Here is a 21,912-nt window from a genome sequence, read left to right as displayed (position 1 = left end):
GACTGAAACATTGCATAAATGTAACATATTTGTATTTACAAATTGCCATTGCATTGGTTTATCATTCCCTGGCTGAGCCAAGAGGCCTTTATGTACTGTATATGGTTTGCATGCTCTCCTTGTGTCAGGATGGGTTTTACCCAAATTCAAAGACATGGGGGTTAGGTGAATTGGATGCACTAAATTGCAAATGGAGTAAGTGTGAGTGTCCCAGCCTCTAAGGTTGCACACGCTATTGCACTCTCGGTGCTGCTCAGGGTTACATCAGTAAAATGTGCCGAATAACTATGTGGATGACTCTGCTCTGCCAACCTCGATTGGGAGAAACCAAAAATAGAGAGAGAGAGAGAGAGAGAGAGAGAGAGAGAGAGAGAGAGAGAGAGAGAGAGAGAGAGAGAGAGAGAGAGAGAGAGAGAGAGAGAGAGAGAGAGAGAGAGAGAGAGAGAGAGAGAGAGAGAGAGAGAGAGAGAGAGAGAGAGAGAGAGAGAGAGAAAGAGAAAGAGAAAGAGAAAGAGAAAGAGAAAGAGAAAGAGAAAGAGAAAGAGAAAGAGAAAGAGAAAGAGAAAGAGAAAGAGAAAGAGAAAGAGAAAGAGTCGCTTCCAAATGTTGATTTCATTCAAATGTTAAATTTTCTGTTTTACTTTTAGTATTGTGTTGAGTGCTCAGTGTCCAAATTAAAAACTCTCTCTGTTGAAATATAAACATATAATTGACCTAAAGTTTCCTTGTATTCTTCAGCTGCGGTGCCAGAGACCAGACTGGTAATGTTGATGAGTGTCCATCCAGGCAGAGGTATTCTGATCTCTGTAGTATTATCACCAACACCTCTGGCCCCTTCCAGAACTGCCATCTTCATGTTGACCCGGCACCTTACTTCTACTCCTGTGTGTATGATCTGTGTCTCTACACACGTACAAATGGCATGCTATGTTCAGCTGTTGAGGCCTATGAGACAGCTTGTGCCATCTTGGAGATACAGATCCCAGAATGGCGCTCGGGTCTGCGGTGCGGTAAGTCAAAATCACATTTCAGCACAGATTATTTTGTGATTTTGTCACCAGTGTTACTAAAAATGTAGGTAGCTGAACTAACCTGAAAGCTAACCTTTAGAGAAAGTAGCAGGGTGGGGTTTTCGGGTACATAGGATTCAAGTTTTTTTATTTTTTGTCTTTTTTTTTGTGTGTTACTGTTACAGTTTTCAGAGTGAGAAACTGATTCCAAATGATTCAGAGGATGAATGAGCTTTCTGAACGATTCACAATCATGATCTGATTTTGATCTAACGTTTAACTGATTTTCTAAATTAATAGAAAAGAATGACAATTTAAAAACATGATTAATTCACAAATCAGTCAGCTAGCTCTTAATGTCTAGTTATAATGGCCGAAACATCCAATGAAGGTTGAGGTGTACTACTGACGATGTGTCCCTCGGATCACCCATCAAGGGAGGATGCCCACCGGAAAACTCCACTATGACAACTACATTGCCAAGGTCAAGTACATTCTCCTGGTACGCGCTTGCACTTAAAGGATGTATTACATCTCGTCCTGTGTTTCCTGAAAACTGAATATCTGGACAAGTCCAGTGACTGCTGAGAAAGATCAGCTGACGACAGGGGAAAGTCCTTGTGACGGCATGGAGAGACAGCTGGCAGGAGGGAACAGACCCTAATGGGACGGTCATGGGCTAGCTACCCATGGCTGTAGTTTCCATAGCTTTTGTAGCATATGGAAACACCCGCTATGGCTACGAAAACACAACAGAAGAAAATACCCTCAGAGTCTGCGAGAGCGAGGGTGCAAGAAGACTCATCGGCTGACACTATGGTAACAGACCGTGGACCGGAATCGATTACGAATAGAAAAAGCGCAGACCAGGAGAGCACCACAGGAATTGTCGTAGTTACATCTGCAGCAGGGCACCGCACACTTCAGATATGTGCCTGCGGTTAGAGGAAAGTAACGTCATACCATGGGTTGAGGATTCATCAGGGGAAGAGAAAGTGTTTGGGAAACCAGAGACAGGGGCCTCGCAATGACTACCTTCTGCTGAAGGAGTCAAGTCAGTCGAATGAAGCACAGCAACCGGACCTAAACCACAGCTTGCAGTGCATCAGCACCACTGTCATCAAGGAAGTACCCTCAAGCACAGAGATGGCAACATCACAGAATCCCACCCAACTTTCCAGACCCGCGATCGAGAGGAGGCTGGTCGGGCACAGACCACGAGTGAAATGGCCAGCTGCTGCCGACAAGAAACAGTGGGAAGCAATCAACAGCAATTTGTCCCTGACCGTAGAAGGCACAGCGGAAAAGAAGTTGGTATACAAGAAGGGAAAGGCCAGAAAAAGTCTCCAACTACGACAACCTCCAGGATGCAACAAGAGATCAAACGCCTCATCCAACAGAGGAGGCAACTTCGGAAGCAGTGGAAGAAAGCCTTGGAGGATGAAAAGGAAGGCATTGAGGTGCTTCAAGCTGACATCAAAAACCGATTGGCATCCCTCCGCAGAGCAGAAAACCTATGGAAACGCAGAAGGAAAAAAGAAAGATCTAGAACACAGTTCTACAAAGACCCCTTCAAGTTTCTAAAAAGCCTTTTCATTAGAGAGAAAAGTGGATCTCTGAAGGCAGCAAGGAAAGACCTAGAAGATCACCTAAAAGCGACACACTCTGATCCAAAACGACATGAACGGATGACCATTCCACCAGACATCCCACCAATTAACTCTCCAGAACATCAGATGGAGACTGGTCCTCCAACCTGGAGAGAAGTGGAAAAGGCAGTACAACGGGCAAGGGCGGCATCAGCACCAGGTCCTAATGGAGTCCCATACAAGGTATACAAGAACGCGCCGCATGTCCTGAGGTTTCTTTGGAAGCTCATGAGAACAGTGTGGCAGAGGAAGATGGTGCCCAAAGTGTGGCGTAGGGGGGTCCTGATCCCAAAGGAGAAGAAGGCGGAGAACATCAGCCAATTTCGGCCAATATCCTTACTAAATGTAGAGGGTAAAATCTTCTTCAGCGTCATTGCTAAAAGGATGTCCGAATACCTTCAAAGAAATAAGTACATTGATACATCAATACAGAAAGCAGGAATCTCAGGCTTTTTTGAATGCTTGGAACACTCTAGCATGATCTGGCACCAGATCCAGACCGCAAAGGCAAGGAAAAAGGACCTCCATGATGTTGCCCCATGAACTCCTGTGGGCCGCCTTCACCTTCTTTCACATTACGGACACTATTACCACCTTGGTTAAATCCTACTTCCAAGACCTGCAGTTCTGTTTTACCACAGCTGATTTTACCACGTCTTGGCAATCCTTGGAGGTTGGCATCATGGCGGGATGCACCATCTCACCCCTGGCCTTTACAATGGCAATGGAGGTCATCATCTGGGCGTCAAAATGGGTAGTGGGTGGGCAGCGGCTTAAATTGGGCACTCGCCTTCCTCCCCTCAGAGCTTTGATGGATGACATCACTACTCTGACCACCACTGCTCCATGACCATGTACCAGGAAGCTCCTCGGAAAACTGGAAGAGAACATCAGCTGGGCTCGCATGAAGATAAAGCCATCAAAGTCACGCAGCATCTCCATTGTCAAGGGGGTGCTCTCTGACTGCAGATTCTTCATTGGAGAGGAGCCCATCCCAACAGTATCTGACCAGCCCGTTAAGAGCCTTGGAAGGTGGTTTAATGCCAGCCTGAAGGACAGTGGTGTAGTCTAGTTTTTTGTAGTGAGTATACTGTGATATTACCCCCCCGTGTGAAAACTTGTGTGATATTCCTTTAAAAGTATGTTTTAATAGATTTGATTATTATTATTATTTTAAAAAGTAGGCTACATCTTACTATGCAATTTCTTTAATAATTCCTTCGAGTTACTTTCTTTCTCTCTACAAACTTTTATTATGGTGGGTTGTAAATTAAAGACATTTGAGCTTCTGTGTGTTTTAATAAACTATTATTATTATTATTATTAGGCCTACTTGAAGTATACTCTACTGTGCAATAGTAATATATTTCTGTTATATTTTCTTCGTTATACAAAACTTTTATTTTGACAGGTTGTCATGAAGACTTTAAGTGTATAAGTGACTCCAGTGTCTTAAAGTGACTTTAAGTGAGTGTATATGATACGAATGAATGACGATAATTTTATCAAATGAAATGGTAAAATTCTTGTGAAGTGACTCTCATAAAAGGTCTGCGATGAAGTTCAAATGTGTGCATGTCCTCTTCATAGACGCTGAAAACACCATGGGCCCTATTTTAACGATCTGAAACGCAAGTGTCAAAGCGCAAAGCGCAAGTAACTTTGTGGGCGGATCCCGGCGCTGTTGCTATTTTCCCGGCGGGATAAATGCCTCTTGCGCCCGACGCTAATCTAAAAAGGGTTTGTCTGAAGTAGCTTCATTATTCATAGGTGTGGTTTGGGCGTAACGTGAAATAAACCAATCAGAGCGTCATCTCACATTCCCTTTAAGAGCGGGCGCGCTTTTTCTAAAGCGGATTCCTATTATAACGGTGGATTTGCCTGGCGCGCGCCAGGAGCGGTTCACAGCCGAGGAGAGCAACGTTCTCGTCAGGGCCGTAAAACACAGAGAAGTGACATTGGGGATGGAGAAACTCAAATCAATTTCTGTTAAACAGGCGGATGATAATTTGGGTAAATGTGTAAGCTACGAATGCTTTTATAATAAATTGTCTATCTATCTATCTATCTATCTATCTATCTATCTATCTATCTATCTATCTATCTATCTATCTATCTATCTATCTATCTATCTATCTATCTATCTATCTATCTATCTATCTATCTATCTATCTATCTATCTATCTATCTATCTATCGTAATAATGTATGATTTTCAAAAATGAAAACTGCTGCTTAGATGAGAGAATCAAAGTGTATGCGCGTTGTGCACACGCTACATTGATTATGGCCAAGCATGCGCCCTTAAAATAGCATAATGAACAACGCGCAACACGCCACTGACTTTAGACTACTTTTTTTCTGGTCAGTGGCGCATTTGTTTTATAGAACAGCAAAATAGCATGAGGGAAAGTTTGCGCCGGAACACGCCTCCTCTTTGCGCTGAACCGCCCCGGGGAGCGCAAGTGTATTTCTTAGTTAACCGACGTGTGTCTGTGGAGGGAAAAGCCCGCTTTGCGCGTGTGCAAAATAGGAATGATACAAGCGTCAGTGTACAAAGTCATTTGCGCCGAGTGCAAGATAGAGCCCCATGAGTGTAACGCGCGCTTCAGTGTGTAGCTAGTAGAGCACACATTGAGCGCTCATTCACAGAAACACGCAGAACATGCAGAGTTTATTTCTATAGCAGTCTTTTTGAGCTTTACACACTAGTACACTAGTTTACACACTAGTACATATCGGGATTTGATTCGTTGTACATCCCTACTTTTGATTTATTCTTTCAAAAATGGCCAAATTGCGTGACGTTCCGCTTTACAGTAGGCTAAGTTACATTTGTGACTGGATTCCGCGATTCGATCCGCTGCGCAAACACAGACGGCGGGGTGAATTTATGAATGAAAGTTCTGTCACAAAACGATGTTGTTAAGAATACTCGCGCTTTTTTAAGTGGGTATACGGAGATCCTTGGCCTTTCCTAGTGGGTATACGGAAATCCTTGACATTTTCTAGTGGGTATACGGCGTATACCTGCGTATCACGTAGACTACACCACTGCTGAAGGATAAAGATCAGGTACAGCAGCTGCGGAAAGAAATCAGAAGTGGGCTCCAGGCTATTAACAACACTCAGCTCCCTGGAAGATTGAAGGCCTGGTGTTTACAGTTTGGCCTTCTTCCCCGAGTGCTGTGGCCCCTTACCATTTTTAAGGTCCCAATCTCAACGGTGGAGAAGTTGGAAAGAGGAATCACAGGCTACATCAAGAAATGGCTTGGAGTGCCTCGATGCCTTACCACCATAGGCCTCTACGGAGATTGCGCCCTCGAACTGCCCCTCACCAGTCTCACAGAGGAATTCAAGTGTGCTAAAGTAAGACTTCAGATGACACTGATAGAATCTCGTGATGCAATGGTGAGTAACAACGCACCAACCTTGGTGGCAGGCCGCAAATGGAGTCCAGCTAGTGCGGTGGAGGATGCAGCAACCGCTCTCAGCCTTGCGGACATTTTGGGGCATGTCCAGCAGGGAAGAGGAGGCCTTGGGCTAACAACTAACAACTGGAATACAGCCACGGCACCAGAACGGAGGAAATTGGTGGTGGAGGAAATACATCGGCAGGAAGAAGCAGTAAGGTGGACCAAGGCAGTTTCCCTTGGTAAACAGGGACAATGGACACGTTGGGAGAGTGTGGAGAGGAGGAGGATCAGCTGGAAGGAGTTGTGGAGCATGGAAGCGAAGCGAATCAGCTTCATCATCAGGGCTACATATGATGTTCTTCCAACACCTAGCAAACTCTCTATCAGTGGTTGGGTGAAGATCCAGGATGTGCCCTCTGCTCCAGACCAGGTTCTCTCAAGCACACACTGACCGGGTGTAGAGTCAGCCTCACCCAGGGACGTTATACGTGGCGTCATAACCAAGTCCTTAAGATCCTCGCAGCCACCCTGGAAAACAAACGGACTGCTTCCAAACCCTACCACCATCAGCACCCAATCCACTGCATATCAACTTTGTCCGCATGGGGGCAAAGGTAGCCAGTTGCAGGCCCACTTCTCTGGAGCATGGTCAGCTTCGAGGGGCCTGTGACTGGAAGATTCTAGTGGATGTTGGTCTGCGGCTCGTTTTTCCTCCAGAGATTGCAATCACCACACTTAGGCCTGACATAGTTCTCTGGTCCCTCTCTCTGAAGGTCTTCATCATTGAACTCACTGTACCGTGGGAGGACTCAGTGGATGAGGCATATGAGCGTAAACAACTACGCTATGCTGAGGTGGCTGCTGAAGCACAAGATCGCGGATGGAAAACTGAAGTCCGTCCAGTGGAGGTGGGGTGCAGGGGGTTTGTGTCAGTGTCTACCACCAGACTGCTTGGAGACCTGGGAATCAGAGGCCAGAGTCTGCACCAGGCCATCAAAGCAATGTCTGAGGCAGCTGAGAGAAGCAGCCAGTGGCTGTGGATAAAGAGACAAGACTCTTGCTGGGCTCCAGCTTGATTAGGTGATTGGGGGATACACTGCGGGGACTTGATCACCCCCGTAGGGCCTTCCTCAGCCAAGGATGTCTAGTTATAATGGCCAAAACATCCAATAAGGCTGAGGTGTACTAGGATGCCCACCGGAAAACTCCACTATGACAACTACATTGCCAAGGTCAAGTACATTCTCCTGGTACGCGCTTGCACTTAAAGGATGTATTACATCTCGTCCTGTGTTTCCTGAAAAAAAATTAATAGACTATGATTTTAATAGTTATGATAAAAAAAAATCAGCACTACCATTAAGCAATTTTTTTTAGCAATCCTGCTGCCCAACACTGCATGTCACATTGAGCCAGCCGTACCGATATTGGACTTGACTGCAAATCATGTGAAAAAGTAATCGTTGGAAGGCATTTATTTGGAAATCCCAAACATATCACCACCCCCTACCCCCCACCCCCCATCCGGCAATTTATTTCTTATGGTCAGGTGGATGGAAAGTGAACTATCTATGGATCTCAAGGGGGAATGATTAAAAATTAGATGACCCATTTAATTCACTCGAAAAATATATATTTTATAACCTTGAGGACTGCAGAACAATTCATTCAGGGGACCAGAATGTTAACTGTTGTCCCTGTTAAAATGACTCAGTGTCTTTGTGCTGTATTTTATCTATCTTTTCCTCTTAGATGTGAGAGATCGCTGTTCTGAGCTCAGCTGCTCTGAGGATGAATGGTGTGGGAAGAAAAATGGTGTTTATGGCTGTTTATGTAACGAAGACCATCACAGACCACAACCTGACTCTTTTGGTTGGTATCATTTAACAAAAAAAAAGTAAAAATAATTTTTTCGTCATTAGTTTCGACATTACCTTAATGACAATATTTTGTCTTTTAATCCCCTCTCAGATTTCTCAGAAACCTGTGAAAGCAGCTCTGGCTCTATATCTGTGTCTCGCTGTCAGCTCTTTGAGGCTGGTTTTCCAGCTGATGTCTTACACCTCAATGATCCCAGCTGCAAAGGAACGGTCCGGAATGGCAGAGTGGAATTCCATTTTGATAATGATGAACACATCTGTGGAACAAATCTTCTGGTAGGTTTAACTATGCATAATCTATTCAATACACCATCTAAATATTTGTAGTGTCTGATAGGATCAACAGAGTTTGATCTGACCCCTTGGGGAATCTCTTTGAGAATTTGAGAAGTGTCTAGAGAGGTATGTATGGATACTGAATCTGTAACAACAAAATAAAGGGCCCAAACAAACCTCCCTACACTCAAAACCATGGCTCCCTTCCTGGACCTTCGAGAACCTTTACTGATCAGCAGGTTCAATATGGTAGGGTTAGGGGAAGGTGTAGTGTGGGCTTTAGGGACAGGGACAAGGAATCTCCCACCCTTTACGAAAATAAACATTTTATTGTGGTAAAAGTATAGTAACCATTTTTTTTTGGCAGATTGATTTCCAATTGTATAACCACAGTTTTACTACAAATTCCATGGCTAAACTATGGTTAGTGTAGCAAAACCATGGTTCATTGTTCTAAGGGCTGTAAGGTAGCGTCCATTTATTATTATTGCAGACTGTTTTATAATATTATTACTACAATACGCTAAGGTGCAAATAGTATCTGCCACTATTTGCACTAATTATAAATAGCATCTAACGTTTTTTTTTTTTTTTTTACTTAGTGCAAAGAAAATACTGCTGTAGTACAAAAAGATGCAGCCTTTTTAAAATACCTTGAATTCAATTTAGGCTAAATTATAAAATGTTATATTTGTTGTCTACAGGCTAACGGCACCCACTTCATCTATCATAACTTTATTCTGGGGACACCGAGGTCAGAAGATCTCATCAGCAGAGAGAAAATCCTGAAGCTTTCTTTCAGCTGTGTTTATCCTCAATCACAAACACTTTCCATGAATGTGGAAATCAACCCACTGGAGAGGTGCGAGTCAAATACAAATTCTGGTTTCAGCAAAGTAGTTCACCAAAACAAAATATTAAATGCGTGTGTGTGTATATATAAAGTAAATATATGCTAATATTCTCTAAACCAAGAACATATATGGTTTACTCCTTAAGCAGAATTTTACCCATAACACAAAGAAGTTTTAACACAGATCTATCCATTATTTCGACAGCATAGTGATCAAGCCTCTTCCAGATGAAGGCAGATATCAGGTCCGGATGATCCCATATGAGGATGATGAGTTTACCCGGCCCTTCACTGGTAGAGTGGATGCAGAGCTCGACCAGGAGATGCATGTGGAAGTTCGTGTTGAGGGGGTCGACAGCCGCCAGTTCGCCCTGGTGATGGACACGTGTTGGGCTACACCTGTGAATGATCCCGATTACAGCCTCCGCTGGGATCTCATCCTTTCAGAGTAAAGCAGGGCTTCTTTCTATTCTTTTAAGCCTATAGCCTTAACTCAACGTAACATTTGAATAAATAATAATCATATACTTTTTAGGATTGCCTTACATGCTTTGTCTTTCAGTATTTCAGAACTAAAGCATGAGATCATTTGAAACAGTTAATACAAAATTGAAAGGATTTGTGATTATTGATATTCTCAGGTGTCCCAATCCAAATGACGACACAGTGGATCTGCTGCAGAACGGCGTCTCGACATCCAGCCGTTTCTCCTTCAGGATGTTTATCTTCACTGCAAACTCCACTAGGCTTTACCTGCACTGCGCTGTTCACCTTTGCCTTCTGTCAAGCAATCGCTGCTCAACGGTCAGTTTACAAAACCTCTCATAGGTCATGAAATTATAATGTTACATTTTCAAGAGTTGCTTTAGTAGCCTGTAGTTGTGAAATATTTTTTCACTGTATGTGTTGAATATCAACCTAATTTATCAATTATATTAGCCAGTGTCTCTGTCTGTGTACAGTATATGGAGTAGGCCTATCTATAGTAAAATGTAGTGGGTAAATGGTACATGTAAAGGTTTTAAAATCTGCAGTTTATAAATCCTTGTTGATCAAACACTAATATTAGTTAGATTGGTAATGTTAATAATGTAATAAGCCGCAATGTTTTCCACATGTCCACATGTTTTCATGGCTAATTCTTCATTATGAGACTAGAAAATCCTGACTGTAGTTTTTTAATGTCAAAAGAGGTTTTGTGTTGGCTCTATCTGTTAGTAAATCTTGCCCTTAATGTTCAAGACTTCCCTCTTCTGGATACTTTGTGCACTCCTTTATCTTGTTTGTTCAGTGATATTTAACAGAGATTCACACAGCTGGATTTTGCTCTTTCCTCTATTAGGACTGTGGCTCTGGACACCAGTGGAGAGAGCGCAGGTCTCTGGACTTCCATGACAGTACTTCCATATCCCTGGGTCCTCTGGTGTTGTCTGAAGGGAACACAGGTGAACATCTCATTTATTTTAATTATTCAGTAAATAAAGGTTTATATGTAAATATATTATATTTCACTGCATTGCACTATATTCCCTGTTCACAGATAAGTGGGTCCCAGAACAAGTGAAGGCATCTGAGGCTTCTTGTCTGTGTGGTTCTCTGATGCTGATACTTGTTCCTCTGATGAGTGTCCTCACACACTTTTAGTTTAGTACCACAACAATTTACATGCATATTGTCTAGAGTAGTTTTAATTAATGGAACTGATGCTACACTGGTTGTGGGTTTCTAAACCATGCACTTCATGTGGACTAATAAAGGAATTATTATTTAATCATTTACGTTTATTTCTATATAGTACATTAATTCTGTATTACTTGAGGGAATGTGCTGATACAACAAAGACCATCAGATTCATGTTTATTCAAATAACGCAAAAACATAATTTGGCCATTCCTTTTCTGTGGTGATTTGTGATATTGTTATTGTAGGCAATAAACTAATGTGACTTTCTTTTCCTAAAAATTGTGTTGTCATTTTTTTATTCAGGCATTTTGTTTAAGGCGAGAAAAAGTTCTGAATTATCTAAACGAGGGAAAAATAAATACATTTTGCTTGGCCTCAGTCTATTTTTCATTTTTGTTAAGTAAAAGTACAAGAAAGATTAAGAATCAAAACATTATCTTTTTACTGTTATCTTTGCAATTGTTTTACTTATTTTCCATCGTGATGCTATGATGATATGCATGAGAAGAGTTTTGCTATTTTACTTTCAGTTGTTTGAAGAATGTTGCAGCACTGGTTGAATTGTTCTTTTTTAGAAAGCAAGATGGGGTGAGGTTCAGTCAGTGTTCAGATTACCAAATAAATTAATATTAACATTAATAACTGTTGACCACTGAGAGACACTGCTGCATTTATGCAACATTCAGATAAAACTGTTCTTATATTTTTGAACGTTATAATTATTCTTGTTAATACCATATTGTTGAAGGTTGTGTGAAAGTGTTTCTATTACAAAACATGTTTGGATTTGACATAATATTACAGATCAAATACTTAGAAGATTTCTGCATTTGATCATAAACAAAAAGCAATATGTCAGTAGTCAATTACCATATGGTGTGATTCGGATTGCACATTCCTGTCAGACTTGTTAAGATAAATATTTGAGCTATTAAAGTTTGATAAAGTAGAAAGTAATATAAAGTATGAACTGCTTTTTTGTGTTTTAACCTATAAAAGGTATTGTGTTCCAGTTGGCCTCTAAGGGTTAATGTTGAACATGTGAAAGACTCTTTGGCCTGGTATGTCAAGTTGTAGTATTTCCAGGATTCAGAAGAACAGGTCTTTAAAGGTTCTCTAAGCGATGTCGGGTGACGTGACTTCTTGTTGACGTTTAAAGTATTGTCAAACAAAATGAAGGCTAGCTAGACCCTCCCTCCTCCTCATCCGCGCACTAACCCCCCAAACCCCGCCCCCAAGTCCTTCTTGTCGGTGATTGGCTGGCACTGTTTGTCATGTTTCGTCGAGCGGGTTAGCCCAGTTTGTTTTTGTTGCTGTTTTTTTGGAGCCTGGGCTGTCTACAGAGATCGCGTTTCTTTACAGTGTGTTTAGGGGACAGGCAGCCAGCGGTTAGTGAGGAGATGTTTGCTGTATGTGACAAAAAATGTTTTGGCCTAAAAAACGCGTGACATCGCTTAGAGCACCTTTAAATGTGTCAGATACACAATAGCTTATCCATCTTCCTCCAGTGGTTCTCAACCTTTTTTTCCACTGGGCCACAATATGGTCAAAGTGCAAGTCTCAAGGGCCGCATTCCATTTATATATGATGTCGCCCATGCAAACCAATCAGATTTAATGTTACGGTATCAACAGATTATTATACCAGATTATTATACCTATTATTATTATACCTAGATGTTGCACACTGTGGTATTACAAATTTAAGAATCTGAAAAATGTAAACTCGTGGGGCAGCTTGTCGAGGTGTTAACCATTTGTGCTGTGAGTGCTTAATTTCCCCAGTAACTTACTACAAAGATGAAAGCCTTATTTTTTTATTTTTAATAGAACAAAAGTAAAGTGACTGTCTCAGCCTTCCTTTGGGGGACACTGGCTAAGTACACTCACAGCCTTAAATGTTAAGCTACAGCACAGGCCATTCACTTATCCATCCTCTATGGGTTATGATGTCTGCTATGACTGTGCAACATCTCCATCTTCCAATGAAAACATCAAAGTTTGCAAATCACCTACAGGGACAGAATAGGACACACAGACCAGGTTTCTATTATTAAACCTGTTTAGATTTGACAAAATATTACAGATCAAATACTTAGTAGATATCTACATTTGATCATAATCAGCAATACTGTACGTCAGTAGTCAATGACCATATTGTGTGATTCAGATTGCAAATTCCTTTCAAACGTGTTAAGATAAATATATGAGCTATTAGATAAGTTTTATATAGTAGAAAGTAATATAAAGTATGAACTGCTTATTCTGATTTTTCCAGTTGGTCTTAAGGGTTAACATGCTGAACATGTGAAAGACTCTTTGGCCTGGTATGTCATGTTGTAGTTTAGCCAGTAAATTCAGTATAGCAGGTTTTTAAATGTGTCAGATTTACATTAGCTTATTTCTCATTTCACATCCACATTTTTAGTCCATGAGCCAGGGGGGTTGATCGGTATCATCGGGGGGACAAATGCTATCATTGTTTTTTGGCAAGGTATACACCCCTAGTACTAGAAAAATCCCGATAGCAGTGCAGAGGTGGTAGCGAAATCACTTTTTCCAGCTCATAAAGTTACTAACCCCCTAAAATAAATTCAGTTTTTTAAAATCTGGTGTATATCTGGTTTAAGCTCATGCTAGGGATATTGTCATTATTCCATAATATGGTGCTTGGTATCGTTGGAAAGGGGAACTTTTAGGCTTTAATTTAAGCCCAGTAGTGAATCTGTCTGACAAACACAGAGGTCACATGACTTCTTTAAACTAGAAATAACACACATTTTTTCACAATTTCCGCCTAAACTGTATGCTTTCTTTTATTCTTGTGGCAGAACACCAGGGACACAAAACTCAACAACTTCAATACTCAAGCCAGTCTGATGACTCAGAAAATGTATAATATACCCATACTATTTATTTCTGAGAGCCTTAAATTAGACTTTAAAATAGGTCTTCAAAACAGAACAGAGCCAATAGAATGGACAAATAGAATACCCTATTATTCCAGGGCCGAATGGCCTATTTATTCATGTAAGGTTGTAATACAAAGTAATTGTTTCAATAGTGTTGTCAACATAACACTTGTTAGTGGTTTAACAAAATGTTTCTATCATGTATTTTGATATTCACCCACTTTCAGTTTGAATGTCAGAAAGTAGCTCATGCACGGAATGTTGATGGATTTTGACAGTTTGACAAGGTTTTGTCAGTTTTGTGAAAAGATTGTTGGTTCAGTTGACTGGTTATAACAACACTACCAACTATGCCATCTTCAATCAACTTCCATTGAGTTCCAGGGGTATTAAATGTAAGTTTAAAATACTTTTTTCTTGTGCTTGTGAATTGGTGGGGAATAGTAGCTAATGTAAGCTTGGTATTCGGCATATTGCCGTGCTACTCAGTGCGGCCGGCTATACGCAATACTCGTTACCTTACTCTCAGAGAACCGAGGTTACGTTAGTAACCGAGTACGTTCCCTTTCGAGAACGTCCACTTCGTATTGTGTAGCTATACGCAGTGGGGACGCCATGCAAAACGCCGCACCGAGTAGCTGGTTGAACTGCAGCTCTAGAACTCTGAGCTTACAGGGGGTGGTGAACCCGTGCTTGAAACATACTCTTTTTGTGCTTTATTTGGGTCGCCATGAAAACAGCATTTGTTTGCAAAGGCGCGCGCAGTGCAGCGGGTCTGTTTACAGTAGTAAAATCCCCAGCCGCCTGAACTAAACAAGGAGCTGTGAGAAGTTTTTTGGGCCTCTTGGAGGGTGGTCCGGCTAGCGCGAAACACGAGCCCTCCCTTTCCCCCCCGATGCTAGGAGGAAGCCGGATCCAACCTGTTGCTGGGACGAGGACCCTTGACCCTGGCGCCGGGGCTGTGGGTGGCGCTTAGCTTGCTTAGCGGGCTGGCGAGCTTCAGCCACAGGGCGGGGCTGAGTGGCCTGCTTGGCGGGCTTTGCTCGCTGAGGAGACGGAGAAGGCGCGGACTTGGGCCTGCTCGAGGACGAGCTAGAACGCTTGGGGAGGAAGTGTCGCATCGCCTGGGATGACTTCTGAGCCTCAGTGAACCTCTCAGAGGAGCCCTTCACCGCCGGGCCAAAGAGACCTGAACTGGAAACCGGGGCATCGAGGAACACCATTCTATCTGCCTCCTTGATGTCCGTGAGTGAGAGCCACAGGTGGCTCTCGAGCACGACCATGTTCTCCATACGACAGAGGATCCTGTGCGTGCAGATTAGGGAGCGCGCCACGTCTTCGACAGTTCCTGATGGACCTCGGGGAAGAACGGAGCAGGCCTGTGACGGAGCCTGCTGGTCAGAGACACGACAGGGAAAGACGGCTTCTGGAATGAAGGCGACATCCGCTGAGAGATGCACACTCTAACTGTAGAGCTGGATTCCACGGCAAAGCTTTTTCAGAGGACTCAGATACCCCTTTTCCACCAACAAGAACCAGGTGCTGGTTCAGAGCTAGAGCTAGTGCTGGTTCGGAGTTGGTTCGACTGACGAGCTTTCAAAGAACCGGTTTGCCTTTCCACAGGCTAGAGAGCCATCACAGAGCCAGATCTCACGTCACTGTATACATCTCATGTTGCCCAGCAACGCTAGCGCGGCACACACAAACACACCAGGCTTGTTCGAGATGGTTTGTCACTGCGAATCTCGAACTGCGAGAGCGATCCAAAAGCAGAAGTAGTCGTATGCTCTCCAAACACTCCCGCAGCTCCGATCAGTCCACGCCGCTCCGATGCATCTCGAACAAGCCTTCCATCAACAATGCCGGTCGTTACGTTACTCATGGCTTTGCAAACCTACATCGGTATCCAAACACGGCGAATCCAGCACATTTGTGCAGCTCGCCGTAACTTGCTTTAACGGAGATTACAATCAAGCTGCTATTAGCATGATTAGCTGCTATTTAAAAAATGGCGGTCACAAGTTTCTGTTCGTCTTGTTGGTCACGGCAACCCCGCCCCCAGCCGCTGACGTAAGCGGTTCTTACTTCTAGACCAGCAATGATTTGGTGCTACTTAAGAACCACTTTTACTGGTTGGTGGTCGAAAAACAAAGAACCGATTTGAAACTAGGCTCTGGCTCCGAACCAGTACCAGCTCTGCCTTGGTGGAAAAGGGGTAAGAGACGTGAAGTATGTCACTGAAGGAGATGAAATCTGCAAAATGGCTATTTCGGCGGCTTTTATGGGCTAGGGCCAAGCCCCTTGTGGCGGGCTCTGACGTGTATGACCTAAAAATAGCTCATTGGCGCACATGCTGGAGCCACCCGCGCCATTGGATGTGCAGTTGCCGCAGCTGGCTGTGCTGCTGCAAAATGCGTTTTACATTTTAAGCTTCAGAATTCAAGGAAAATGAGTTTCCCCACTGGGTATAACTACGCAATATGAATAATGCGACACATTTGCCGCAGCATCTCCACAGCAGTGCGCGTCCATTATAAACCTGACAACTTTTACAACAAAATTAAACATCACTGAACTTACTTAAGCTGGACTGTGACGCTTCTTTCTTCTGGAAACAAACTTTGTTGCATTTTGTTATCTCTGTAAAGCTGCTTTGAAACACTCTGTATTGTATAAAGCGCTATATAAATAAATGTGACTTGACTTGACTTGACTTAAAGGTGCTCTAAGCGATGTCAGGTGACGTGACTTCTTGTTGACGTTTAAATAATTTTCAAACAAAACGGAGGCTAGCTAGACCCTCCCTCCTCCTCATCCGCACACTGACCCCCCAAACCCCGCCCCCAAGTCCTTCTTGTCAGTTATTGGCTGGAACAGTTTGTCATGTTTCGTGGAGCGGGTTGCTGCAGTTTGTTTTTGTTGCCATTTGTGGAGCCTGGGTTGTCTGCATAGATCGCGTTTCTTTACAGTGTGTTTAGGGGACAGGCAGCCAGCGGTTAGTGAGGAGATGTTTGCTGTATGTGACAAAAAATGTTTTGGCCTAAAAAACGTGTGACATCGCTTAGAGCAACTTTAACATCCATTTACCTTATAGACACAAAAGCTTATGATGAACATTTGGGTCAAAGTTGTCTCTATTTTAATTCAATTAGTTGCTAATCAATCAGAGGTTGTTTAGGGAATAATTAAACAGCATTTGTCCTCTTCAGTGTCTGTTTTGTACATGAGGTTTGAGCTTCACTGAGAGCCAATAGATACGATCAGCTAACAATGTTCAGGTTTGTGCTGTACATTCATAGAGGAATGTCTTATTGTCTTTATCGATAATAATCATTAATAATAATCACATAATCATTATCTACTGAATTCTTGATGATTGGTTTTAACATGATTATTTTGCCCATTTGTAAAAATGTTCAGAAACTGCAATCACCACACAGTATTTGCCATTGTGTGATAATGCAAAATAAAATAAAAGACTGTTAATGCAGTGGTGACAGTCATGTACTGTAAGTAGATTTGGGGAATCCAGATCAACTACATTTGCAAAAATTTATGGAAAAACCCACTGACAACTGCAGTTTGGTGACTTCATCATTTACCGTCTGGAATCCATTCTGTTGGTTTCCTAAAACCTCTGAAATGTAAAAAATGACAGTGAACCTGAATATCAGGTTAATCAAGGAAATACACAGTCCTTTTCATGAGATGCTCATACTTTACTGTAGTTCAGAGAATTAAATGTTCTTTATATTAGTGCCAGATTTACTGCGTGTGAATTATGGTTAACTTTATAACTAATGCAAAAAATAAATGAACAATAAACAAATGATTTATTTAATAATATTTAAAATAAACTCCTGTTCATTAATTCATGCTTCTTAATACATTAATGTTCATTTATTCAGCTTGTCAAAAAGTGTTTTATGCATAATTGAATACTGACCTGGATTTGCTGTAAATGCTGTTCACATAATGCATTAAACTCTTCCCATTTTGGGAAGGGAGAATGTAAAATACAAATTTATTTTTTGAACTGATACATTCACAATGACAATTAATTCAGTTCTTAAGACAACAACACATTTCTCAAAACTATAAACACATTTCACCTGTTATCAAACACATTTCAATTTTCTCAACGTTTTCTGCAAAACTTTACACAAAAATGCCCACATTCTTCACCATGGTTTAACCATGTTCACATTCAGAAGACACAAGAACAGATTATAATTAACTCAAGCATTCACAATGTGAACTCAAATGTATCCATGCATAAACATTTTAGAAAAACTGATGACACACTTATCAGAATCTCATAGATACGTCTGTTAGCCTAATCTGATGTTTTCTTTGCGGTCTTTGTAAATTAGTTTCCATGATTTGAATTTGTTGCTGTTTCTCATTGTTCTTTCCATCACTGTCGATACCCAAATATTAGACACCCGTTTGTCTAATGCTAATCTGCAAACTAGCATGCCGTTTCCCAGCTGTTTTAAAAGCCATTACAGTTTACTTCAGGGTTTAGCTTTGAGGTGTTAGTTGCTTTCAAAAAAACATTTGATATGTATTTTTTGTATTTCTCTTATGATTGTGTTAGTTTGCACAATCCACCACTGCCTGCATCCAATATGTATTAGAGATGAACTCTAAAGCTTTTAATGAGACCATTATTTAAACTAATAATTAATTACCACCATTAAATTAACATGGATCTTTCCAGTGACCTTTGGGTCACTCACTGTGTGTTTTACTATTTTTGTACATTTGCTTTTGGAAAAGTGCTAAACAAATTCATAAAAAACATTCCATCTATATTCACATCTATTCAAGCACAAAGTGAAAGAATGTCTTTCTGAATGCAGGTGTTCACAAGGAAACTATCAGTTCAAATAACAAATATCTCAATGTCACATGAAAAAAACTGGTTTAAGAAATTGTTGAGAAATGACATCTAGTTCCAGTAAAGGTCCACCTACAGGTATTTAAGGCACTGATGAGATTGTGAGATCTGCAGTTCAGCATCACTGTGTTGAACTACTGAAGAGAGAATCTCATAGACCAGTCATCAATCTGAGATTGCTCTGCAGCCGATCTGACCTCAGGTAAAGTTACTTCTGTTTTATCCCATTCGGCTCTAATGAGTTTGGCTGTTTCTTATTTAAGTATTTAAGTGAATGTTATAGTTCTTTTACAAATGTGCACAACAAAGAAATAATAAAATACAACAACATATAAGAAACATATTTCATGTGTGTGTGTGTGCGTGTGTGTGCGTGTGTGTGCGTGTGTGTGTGTGTGTCTGTGTGTGTGTGCGTGTGTGTTGTAAATGTGTGTGCAGGTGCTGTTTGTCACAATGAGGTTTCTGATCTCACTGTGTGTGTCGCTGCTGATGATTAATGGTGAGTGTTTTATAATCTGTCATATAAAATTACTGAATCAATATACACTGCAGTTCTATTGCAACACATAAATGTTTTGAGACAAAACCCCGAAGCCAGGCACAATGTGTTTGAAATTTGTGACATTTATGAACTGCACAAATCTCAAACACTTGGTTGTTTTGCGTTCAGTCATTATACCGAAACAAATCCCTCGCAACACACTCATGTCATTTCCATCCAAATGCATTACATAAATAAATGTCTGACAATCTTTATATCTCACAATTGTGACTTTGTTTCATATGTTTTATCCAACGCTCCGTTTTATCTCACCTGTGCAGGGAAATATATTTACATGTGTCCTCTGTATATGTAAGAGTTGTTTTTATGTAATAGTCTATTCTCTTTTTTTCAGTTAGAAGTACTATAGCAGAGACAACCACAATCCAAACCACGGAAACTACAACCACGGACATAACGACTGGTAATAAAATGTGATAAATTATTCTGGAAGATTATGTATTTATTTAGGAGGCTTAATATGTCATATAAAACCTATGGTATATAGGAAATTAAATATAAAATGTCATGTGTTACAGTTGCATTTTATTTTGCAATTTGTAACACATTCCAATACTACAATTTGATATATTATCATTTTGATTTGATATATAGTATATATGCAAAATATTTGCTCTTATTAATGGACTGTAGTAATATACTGAAGGTACAGTAGTTTGCAGCCGAGGGGAAGCCATTCCTGGGGAAAAAAATAAATGAGTAATAATAAAAATTTCATAGTGAGACATCTAGTTTAAATATCACTGCTTATTTATGTACACACATATACACATGTACATATATCCGCTTACAGAGGGGACACACTGTCAGGACACATTCAAGTGCGTCACATAGGTTTCTTTGAATGATGATGATCTTCTTGTGATTGTGCAGGCGAGGAATCTGGAATAATTGAGAAGAGTGTAATTGTTGCTCCTACAGTAACTCGTGAATATAATGTCGCTCTTCAGAGCTGCATCTCTTATGAACGGTGTTGTCAAGGCAAACAATATATAAAACATATAGACCTACATATGACATATGCAACATGTTCTCGCTTTGGGGAAGAACCAACATGTGTCTGTTATCCACATTTTATGTAGGCCTATTCTTTGCGGTCTTTGTAAATCAATTTCCATGACATCTCTCTCTCTCTCTTTATCGGAGTGCATGCTGGGAGTGTGAGCGTGAGTGGTGACTCGTGCTTGTGTTTCATTTTTTCTATCTTTTTTTTTCTTTTTCTTTTTGTGTATGGTTTAGAGAGGTTTTTTTTATTTTTGTAGGGGGTGGTTTTTTTGGTGTGTGTGAAACATGGCGGTTCCAGGTGCACAGGGGGTTGAGTTCACTCACACGTCGTCACGGGGTAAAAGTGGCGTCTACCGTGAGTGTGGAGAGCTGTTGTTTGGCTGTGGGGGAAATTGTGGGGTATGAAAACATAATGTCTGCCTCGAGAATGAATAGCGCTATTGTTATTTTTTTCAATACAGTAGAAAAGGCATATGAGGTAGTTCAGAGGGGAATTATTCTCGACGGTGTTCTCACTCCCGTCTTGCCCCTTTCATTGCTGTCTAAAAGAGTCACCCTTTCGAATGTCCCGCCGTTTGTTAGTTATGTTGTTTTGACACAGGCTCTATCTCGTTACGGAAAATTAGTCGATTAAAAAGATTCCAATCGGCCGCGTTTCTCCTTTACTGAAGCATGTTGTCTTTCAGACGCTCAGTTTACATGGTTGTAAACAACGACGTTGATCTAGATCTTGCGTTGAATTTTCGAGTGGAGGAGTTTATGTGGTTTACATCACCACTGATAAAATCAAATGCTTCGGCTGTGGTAAAGTCGGTCATTTGGTTCGAACTTGTCCTAGCAAACAAGAAGACGACAATCGTTTGGCTGAAACTGAAGGTGTAGCTAACGTCACTGTGCAGCCGGCGGTTGAGGCGGAATCAGCGGTGGTGTGGGCGAGTGAACTTGATGGAGCTCAACGCGATGGGAGTTTGAAGGATGATGTGGTTTCAGTGGAGGAGGAAACCGAAATTGAAAAAGTTGTTGTTAACGAGGAAGACAGAGGTGAGTCAAGCGATAAAACAGAATCAGACATTGTTATGCGGGATGTTCGTGAGGTTGACGGTAGGCCTAATGAATCTGTTTCAGAACAAACAGTATTTAAAGTGCCACTAAAAAGGAAGAAGTCAGTTATAGCTCATAGACAACAAAAGAAATTAGAACTTGAAGATGTTGCTGATCAGGTGGATTCAGAGAGCGACAGTGAATTATCTGACTCAAGTCAAGTGTTACTTTGTCACAAAGTGAGCTTTCCTGCCGCAATTATGATGTAGATGACATCAAACTGTTTCTTAAATATACAAAGAATAAGAGGGGGGTGTTCGTCAATGAGTATTTTCCAGATGTAGCACAGTTTGTAGAAAAAACAAAGAATTTTATGACTGAACGCTGTTTTTCAAACAGAGGCACCGTTTAAAGACAAATTTGCGAAACCTCAATATGAACTTAAATGATGGCAGTGAAAAAGCTTGAATCTATGATTATGAATCATAGTTTGACCTTATTCTTATTTTTAAGCATGGGTCGAACTTTCAGAGTAAAGTTAGGAAATTACTCCTCTTCTGTTGCGCATCTAAACTGTTGTCTTCCACAAGGATCCATCTTAGCGCCTTCTCTTTTTTCCCTCTACATGTTACCGCTGGGCACCATTCTAAGAAGACATGGGGTATCTTTTCACTGTTATGCAGACGACACTCAAATGTATGTTCCAATCAAGAGAAATGATCCC

General features: G+C 41.3%; 2 protein-coding genes across 3 annotated transcripts in view; both read left to right on the top strand.

Annotated features, from left to right (window-relative positions):
• The window catches only part of LOC130082413 (alpha-tectorin-like), a 226,432-nt gene extending 215,504 nt beyond the window's left edge, over positions 1-10,928 (top strand). Inside the window, exons 39-46 of the mRNA XM_056247270.1 lie at positions 739-1,010; positions 7,827-7,946; positions 8,046-8,230; positions 8,935-9,092; positions 9,289-9,531; positions 9,725-9,887; positions 10,426-10,528; positions 10,624-10,928. Coding sequence (XP_056103245.1) covers positions 739-1,010; positions 7,827-7,946; positions 8,046-8,230; positions 8,935-9,092; positions 9,289-9,531; positions 9,725-9,887; positions 10,426-10,528; positions 10,624-10,727 — 1,348 coding nt within the window. The 3' untranslated portion in view covers positions 10,728-10,928. The remainder of the gene's footprint in view (positions 1-738; positions 1,011-7,826; positions 7,947-8,045; positions 8,231-8,934; positions 9,093-9,288; positions 9,532-9,724; positions 9,888-10,425; positions 10,529-10,623) is intronic.
• Positions 10,929-19,018: 8,090 nt separating this feature from the next.
• Positions 19,019-21,912, top strand: part of LOC130082414 (uncharacterized) — a 109,750-nt gene continuing 106,856 nt past the window's right edge. Inside the window, exons 1-2 of one of the 2 annotated variants that reach the window (XM_056247271.1) lie at positions 19,019-19,079; positions 19,477-19,545. In XM_056247271.1, the coding sequence (XP_056103246.1) occupies positions 19,034-19,079; positions 19,477-19,545 (115 nt within the window). In that variant the 5' untranslated portion in view covers positions 19,019-19,033. Of the gene's footprint in view, positions 19,084-19,476; positions 19,546-21,912 lie in introns of both variants that reach the window. The other variant, XM_056247272.1, reaches the window with a different exon arrangement.

The sequence above is a fragment of the Rhinichthys klamathensis genome, unplaced genomic scaffold (assembly GCF_029890125.1).
Source record: "Rhinichthys klamathensis goyatoka isolate OS25496 unplaced genomic scaffold, OSU_Roscu_1.1 h1tg000045l_1, whole genome shotgun sequence".
NCBI classification, from domain to species: domain Eukaryota; kingdom Metazoa; phylum Chordata; class Actinopteri; order Cypriniformes; family Leuciscidae; genus Rhinichthys; species Rhinichthys klamathensis.
This window is presented reverse-complemented; position numbering and strand designations above follow the sequence as displayed.